This window comes from Rattus rattus, chromosome 6, assembly GCF_011064425.1.
Source record: "Rattus rattus isolate New Zealand chromosome 6, Rrattus_CSIRO_v1, whole genome shotgun sequence".
Classification (NCBI taxonomy): domain Eukaryota; kingdom Metazoa; phylum Chordata; class Mammalia; order Rodentia; family Muridae; genus Rattus; species Rattus rattus.
The window spans coordinates 116,860,821-116,868,926 of record NC_046159.1 but is presented as its reverse complement, the minus strand read 5'-3'; the positions used below and the strand labels follow the sequence as shown (position 1 = coordinate 116,868,926).

The window sequence follows — 8,106 nt, the reverse complement described above, 5'->3', positions numbered from 1 at the left end:
GCAAGACTTGGCAGAGAATTCACTTGTCCCTAGGTTCAATTTATTCATATGAGGCCATATCCGAACAGTGGTACCAGTGTCCTGGGTAAGCCGGAATGCATTTGAATGGTGGTTAACGGACCATAGGAGATGTGCTTAGAACTGCCCCCTGCCAAAGCAAACAATGACAGCAATAATGATAAAAGTTTCAAAATCCCTTCTGCAGATTCCTCCTTTATGTAGCAATCCTAGGTGAGTGGAGCCCTTTTTATCAGATTTCAAATGGTGACCAACCACAAGACGTGAAATCTTGAATTCTGCAGGTGGCAAGGCCTCTGGCGTTCTGAATATTGAAAGTCAGGGCGTTGGAGATCATAGATGGCCTCAAGTGTTGCTGCATCCACTGGTTAAGGAGGTTACTGTCCACTTCACTGACTGGGTCCTTTTGGCTCTGAACTGACAAGTTACAAATGCAGCTGCCTGTTTTTCATCCCATCTAACCCTTGATTTGGCTGATGCCAAGAATTTCAAGAATGAAGAAGTAATACAAGGAGAAAAGAGGGATTTTGAACATGAGGGTTGACTGATCATTCATTGGCTTGTGACAATCAAAAACCAAGTATATGGTAGAAAGTCATCCCAGTAAGGACAGGAAAAGAAACCTTAGAAATGCTTTAAAAACGGGAAAATCCTTTTCTACAGATCCACATCCGTATGTATTTGAAGAGCTGGAAGGAATTGGTCGAGTGGTCAATCTTTTACATGCGCAGGAAGCATTCCCCCTTCTCATATTGACTTGAAAAGATACCAAATGTATTTCCGATGTAAACTGCTTTGCACACTGAGCAGAGTACATTTCTCTTTTCACTTAAAATGGATAGGGAGATGGGGCTGACAAAACAGAAGGAACAACGAACTTACCATTAACCAAATGAAAACGAAGACTAGAAAGGTTCTCATTGCTTATCTTATTTCCCAGATATCCACCTGTTTTTCACCTTCCTTTTGCTGTTTTGACCCCCACTTCCCTGCTCCATTCTCGGAAAGCACCCGTGATCCCAGGCAGAATTGCATCGGCAGACTTCACACATCACTGCAACTGCTACACGTCAGTGTTAAAGAGTTTCGATTTTAATAAAGAGAATTCATTCTCAACATTAAATGAGCACTGTTCCACTTCTAAGGCTGATGTGAACGGAAAACAGTCGGTTATTGCTTCCAGAGTTCAGCCGGTGCAGCCAATACAAGACAGAATCCAGGCAAAACCCACGGCAGCCACAGCAGTTAGAGCACCAGTCTTATCCCTCCCAACAGTTTATACAAATGGAAAACCCATCTCCCAAAGGGCTAGCCTGTTGTCAAGCAACTTAACGTCTATACATGTTCAAATATATCCAGAGGACATGATATTACTGTGTTGAATGGCAAAAACTTATTTTTTACATGTTAAGACTAAAAAAAAAAAAACCAACTGGAAGGATTTCATGGTATGTTCTGCAGATGTATTGCTTTGTCAAATACAAAAAAGAAAAAATTCACAATGCCAAACCAAGAGTACTTATATTCAGTATTAAAAAACAAAACCCTGCAATATTTATTTTCTAATCCCTAGATCTTTAAAAAAAAAAAAGCTAAAACATGTAAGCTGGATGTGTGTGAGTTAGTACAGAAGCACCAGAACTCTAAAAAGTTTACAAAACTTCTCTGAACACAGAAGACCTGTCTCCTTATGGACTACATTCAGTTTTCGGAAAGACACAGTACCATAAGGTCAGTAAGAGTCTCAAAGTATCTGAGTTGCTTCCAGCTTTTAGCAAAATAGCAAATACTGCTTTTAGACTTTTATACAAACCACCTAAATTTTAGGTTCAGATTTTAAGTGTTGCCTCATCCCATGGAAGGCAGCAGGAACATTTCATTTATGTTGCGTGTTAAGCGATTCCACACATGAGGCTTTGATGTATGTCATGTACAAAAGGTATCTAATGCCCGCCCTAAAAAAAGTTAATCAGGAGTTTTCAAATATTCTGCCACACGTTTAGGCAACGGTTGCTATTATGAAGTTAGAAATAAATAACAAGAATTTCTTGGCTTACAAACCAAAGCTATGACAGTAGGATAGTCCTGTTCTAAAACCATGTGGTCCAGGAAGGGAAGAAAGCAGGTAAATGCTTGCATTAGTCTAAATGTACTGACCCAGTTGTCTAGAATGATCTGGTTAGGCTGAGGGAGGGACTCGGCCTGGTCCCCCGGTTCTCTGGAATCCCACCCCTAGGCTCACTCTGCATAGCTTATACAAAATCACAGACTTCACGTCGGTAATACAAAATCAGTGAGTGCTGAATGACACCTACACTAATGTTCATCTTCCCTGGTACATTAAAAAAAAAAAAACAAAAAACTGTTGTGCTTTTAACAAATCTGGTGTAAATTTTCATGTGAAAAGTTTTTATTTCTGGATTTCTTTGGAAGGAAAAAAAAAAAGACTGTGAACAGATACAACAGGAGTCAGACTGTAGGGTAACAGTACATATACAACTAGCCAAAAATCTCTTTAATTTAAAGGACACTCTCAGCACATGCCAGATATTTATACAGAGACACATATAACAAAATCTCCTCCTTTTCTAAAAGCCATGTTATTCCATGGATAGGGTTTCACAGCAACCAGGGCAAATATCAATGTCCTATACAAGCTGCCTGGTTACCACTGACTACTAGAATGAATACATTATTGCCACTGTCGTCTAAACACTGGACTTTGGGGGAAATGTGCTTACAAAGAGTTCAGTGATTGGCTCAATGAGGTCTATTTACAAAGGTAGCCATTTCTGTTAGCAATAAATAATCCTGGCATCAACAGAGACGGTCTTGCTCATGCACACCCTGGACGGCCTCATGCTACTGAAATATGTACACCGCGCGGCTGCTTGACAGCTCTCCCGCAGAGTCAAAGTGCGTTCCTCCTCGCCTCCGGTGCCCGTCAGTCTTGCTTCTGGGGGATGCATCCTTCCATCTCGACCACCTCGGGCCATCCCTCGTACTTGTTTGTGTCTTTATTGTTCTTTATGTGCTAAGGGAACACAACGACAACACAAGGCGTTTAAAAAAGAAAGTCTGTGATCTGCTAACGGAGAGTAGCGCGGCCCGCCTGCCCTCATTTCAGTAACGCCCACGTCAACGATGAGGTCACACAACGTTTTAGACTCGAGATATTAAATGGATGACCCTTGGGGGCAGGGAGCTCTGTGGCAAACCTTCCAAAAAGAACCTACTTTTAAAGAAGTTTTTGTCAAAACTTTATGTTCTATTTGAGCTCTGAGACGTTTGCAGAGTCAGCTGATTCTCGTAACAAAGTAGACCTGGAATCCCTAATAATTAGAGTTCTTCAAAAGGGCCAGGCGTGATAACGCACTGTCGTATGAGGGAAATCATTTTTTTTTTTTAAGTCATTTTGAAGCTCTTTTTTAAAAGTCGTCATTATTTTAATTACTTACTGAGAACTTAGAAAAAGAACCATGTGGACGTATTCAGTATCGGCTTAGTCTAATTTTCAAACAACTAGCACGAAACTGTTGTATGAGAGAGCCTTGCTAGTTTATTCTTGTCCGTTGGTTATGAACGCCCCAGACACTAACCTGTTCGAAGGGGCTCTTTGTCTTAATGCCCTTCCCACCACAGAAGACCCAGTTATCTCGGAAGCCAAGACTGGTGATGGACGTGCTCCCCAGTTCGGCGATGAGTCGCCGTGCCTCTTCCGTGAGTCTGCAAGAGAAGAAAATGGGCACAGGGTATTGCATTTTCTAAACACCTACCAAGAGAGTCCCTGAATATGAAGGTGAAAACATTTCAAATTACATCAGAGAATATTTTTGAAACGTGGATACGGAGAAAAACAATTTCTATAACAACATTCCCACTTGAGCTCTTTAGTGATGGGAGACAAAGTCAAGAAGTTAATTAGAGAGCATCTGTTAAACATCTGCACTGCCTAGCAATTGGTCCTCTCTTAGTTGTTTCTAAGTACATTCATCAGAAAGAGAGAGCATGGCTCTGCTAACAGACGCCAACCCAGGCTATATCCAGGTCTCAAGCAACCAGAGTCTTCAATGACTACCAAAACCCCACACGAATGGATCAAAAGCGAGTGCTGATCGAAGGCTGCTTAGCACTGTCCTCCATTTAAAACAAATCTTGAGAATAGGTTTATAAATTGAACTTTGGTTATTTAGTAAAAAAGGACTCACACGAGAATGAAACATTTGCGGGAAGGCAGGGACACATGTCAGCCGGCAGAGAAACCTTCAACTGACAGATGCCATTAGAACATCCACGAGGATCAGTTAAACATTGAGTGATTCCCTCTCCTGTCTCACAGAGCAGAAAGGGAGCAGATGCACGCTAGCTACAGAGCTAGAAAAAGAAAACTGGGGGCCAGGTCCCCTGGTTACTGGACATGAGGTCCTATGCTATATAAACAAACGAAATCACCACAACCACCACCAAACCAACTTCTAGATGACTTAGACAGAGCCACCCTGCTAACAGCAAGGCGATGTGTTCTATCCGAAGACAGGACAGTTGGAGAGAAGGGGCTGCTTCACGCCAGATCTGTGGCTTAGTGGAAAAACAAAAACAAAAACCCAAAAACCCCACTGTCTTAAACTAACTTGAAGTGAGGTACTTTGCATTTAAAGAGGAGCTTTATAAAATATGAAACACACCCTTTCAGCTTCCACAACTGATTCAAAGCTTCGAGTCCACAGGGAGGTTGGGGAGGGACTGTTTCAAATACGGCTTGATGATGGGTGTTACCCTGGAGCAAGTTCTCTAGAATCAGTGTAAAAATAAGCAACAGCCCCTGGAATATGCAGCCTGTCACACTCACTTCTGAACGATGCGGTGTGAACAAGTGAACTGAAAAGGAGTGTAACGTCTATGTTCAAAAGGAGCCCAGGAAAATGAATGAATGAACGAACGAACGAATGAATGAATGTTTAAAGGGGCTGGAAAAACAAAGCAATGGTTAAGAGCTTGTGTAGGTTTTGCAAAGGACTCAAGGTCAGTTCCCAGCTCCCACAATGGGTGGCTCACAACCTCGGCTCTAGGGAATTCTGAGGGCACTTTTCGTGCACACATGTATGCCTTTACACTACTAAAAAAAAAAAAAAAAAAAAAAAAAAAGCCTCGCCATCTGAGCGTCTATGAAGCCCTTCAGGATGGCTATGTGCTCTACTTTTGGCCACTTTTTAAAGACTTCTTTGCCTCCATCAACACAACCCAATGAGCTGTGACCCTGGAGAATAAAATGCATTGCAATGTGGATGGCAGGCAGTAGGCTCACGGCATGCCAACATGTGCCTCTCAGAGAGCCACTCGGTTCCATTCGCATTTATTCCTCGGAAAAAGTACAGTTTGCCATCTTGATAAATTAAAATAATGAATGTTACATTCACAAACAACAGTAGTGTCTGATCTCCAAGCAGGTGATTATCCAAACGCAAGTAAGTTCTCCTATTACACACACACACACACACACACACACACACACACACACACACACACACACACACACACACAGAAGGGACAGTCAATCCTCTTTCTCTCCTTTTGAACTTTACCACTGAACATTACGATCCAAGCCAACTTAGCCAGAGAGCTAGAATCAACTCTTCTCCACTAACTCCTGCATTTTCCACGGGAACACTATGATGTTCTTGTGCAGAAAGCAATTAACATGAAAGACCTGAGCCCCCTTAGGAAGGCCTGGCAGCAAGGCTGGCATTGTTGGCATCAGGACACCTGGACGGGAGGCGAGCACCCACCCTTTTCCAGAACTGTGCCTGCGGTGCACAGATGACATCATTTACACTGAACACCTGTTGTGTGGGTGTCTGCAACTTGGGGATAGGTAACATAGACGATGGTCACGTGAGCAGCTTCTGATCGAAATGCTGGGCACCGAGTAATACACTCCCCAGGTGATGGCACTTATACGGGCTGTCTTCATTTATGGCTGGATCACTTGAGCGTGTCTAGTACAACCCTGCTGGGAGAGCGATACTTGTGGAGAGATGGCCGAATGGGTAAAGCACTTGTTCTGACAGCAGAGGAGCTCAGTCTACATTCCAGCACCCTCATGGAAGGCCAAGCACAGCGCATGTCCCTGTAATCCCAGGACTGATCCCAAGGGCTCATGGGGCAGCCCTTGGGATCAACTAGTAAGCTTTCAGCTCAGCCGGAAACCCTGTCTCAAGGCAGTAAGTCAGAGAGCAATACGAAAAGACAAGGAAAGTTCTTGCTACAACCTCCACATGGAGGCAGGCACTTCTGTGCATCTACCACACAAATGCAGGCACGCGCACGCATTTTTAAAATTAAAAATAAAAGGACCTGGCCACTTCCCTCCAGCCTCCCCTCCCCCAACCCCCCAGCCCCAGATCATGCCTTTGTTGGTAACTGTGGTCTCCCTTTTCCTACAAGAAATCATGGCCATGAGGACAAACCCGGACACCAGTGTCCAACTATAAAATCACTTCCCAATGACCTATAATGCTTTCTGAACTTCCTATGTAGAGTTTACGCACTGTTTCGGCATTCCTTTTTGTTCTATTCTGTTATAATAAGCAAAGGGTAATTTCATATTTCCAAACGAAGTTTAGATCAGTGCAAAAACACCCTGAGTGAAAACAATGTAATATACACACACACACACACACATATTCTCTCTCTCTCTCTCTCTCTCTCTCTCTCTCTCTCTCTCTCTCTCTCTGTCTCTCTCTCTCTCTCTCTCTCTCTCTCTCTCAAAATGTATTTTGGAGGTCAGCAGGATCCCTCAAGAAGATAAAAGCTCTTGACACCAACGTGGAAGACCTGAGTTTGGTCCCCAGAACAGACATGGCGGAAGTAAAGAACCAGCTCTGGCAATCTGACCTCTGACCTCTGACCTCCATACGCGCTCCGCAGAATGCGTGCTTATCCATACATCCACCATGAATAAAGTATAACGCGTTTTTAAAAAGGATTATCTTGAATCAATTGTTTTAGAGAAGACTTTTTTAAAGATAAATAGAAAACTTCTCCATCAGGAGAGAAGCAAACAAAGCAAGGGGGCCGTGTTTTACTGAAGGCATCCTAATGTTGCGTAGGTTCTCCCTGGAACAGAAACTGCTCTAACAGGGCCCCAGATAGGAATAGTCCCCAAGGTCTTAGCGCTAATGATTCCATGATGGAGGTACCCTCCAAGTTGCAGAACTCAGCACACAGACAGTGCTACTTGCCAAAAATAAAATATTTGTCAAAGTCCATAGTTCTGGGAAAGCCTCTAAATATACTAACCTTACCTTTTTTTTTCTGTAGTTCCCCTTCTGGATGAATGTTCTCGTTAACTGAAGTATGTTAACCCAGAACATTTGTGTGTGTGTGTGTGTGTGTGTGTGTGTGTGTGTGTGTGTGTGTGTGTGTTTAAAAACTCACTCCAAGTAAGGCTCAGAGCTCTATTGGGATCCTGAACACCCAGTGTAGTGGCAGGCCAGCTAACAAAGACTTTCTGTTGGCTTAAACCCATGTCCAAACAATCTTCTCTGGTGAATAACACACAACACAGAGAGGATGGACGAGAGAGGAAAGTCTCCATCAGGCCCCATTCTTACTGGAGAGGAGAGCAGGTATATCCTGCAGGCCCACACCATCCAGCTGAGCCACGCTTCCAGAACACAGAAAGGAAAAGGGAGAGCTGGGTTTCTGGGATCAATTCTGATTAGCGGGGAAGAATCAGCCAGGAAATATAAATAACAGGAATTATAAAAGAAAACAGTCTACATTCCTGTAGAATCTGAAGACTAAATAGAAAAACCAGAGATGAAAAAGTTCCTCAGAAATACTTCTGAGAATCTAGTTCTTACAAACGTGGGCCTGGGAAATGGCTTAGTTGGTCAAGACACCTGCCAACAAGCTTAGTGACCTGGGATTGATCCCTGGGTACACATGGCAATGGAGAACAGCTCCTAAAGACTGTCCTCTGACCTCCACACATATGACATATAACACTCCCCCACACCCCCAACACACAAATAAATAAATAAATATAAAAACAAGCAAACAAACAAACAAAACTAATAACTTTCA

The 8,106-nt window shown here is 43.1% G+C and overlaps 1 protein-coding gene across 1 annotated transcript in view; it reads right to left on the bottom strand.

Annotated features, from left to right (window-relative positions):
- Positions 1 to 1,088: 1,088 nt before the first annotated feature.
- The window catches only part of Fam3c (FAM3 metabolism regulating signaling molecule C), a 37,153-nt gene continuing 30,135 nt past the window's right edge, over positions 1,089 to 8,106 (bottom strand). Inside the window, exons 8-9 of the mRNA XM_032906901.1 lie at positions 3,618 to 3,744; positions 1,089 to 3,052 (exon numbers count right to left, since the gene is read on the bottom strand). Of these exons, the coding sequence (XP_032762792.1) occupies positions 2,963 to 3,052; positions 3,618 to 3,744 (217 nt within the window). The 3' untranslated portion in view covers positions 1,089 to 2,962. The remainder of the gene's footprint in view (positions 3,053 to 3,617; positions 3,745 to 8,106) is intronic.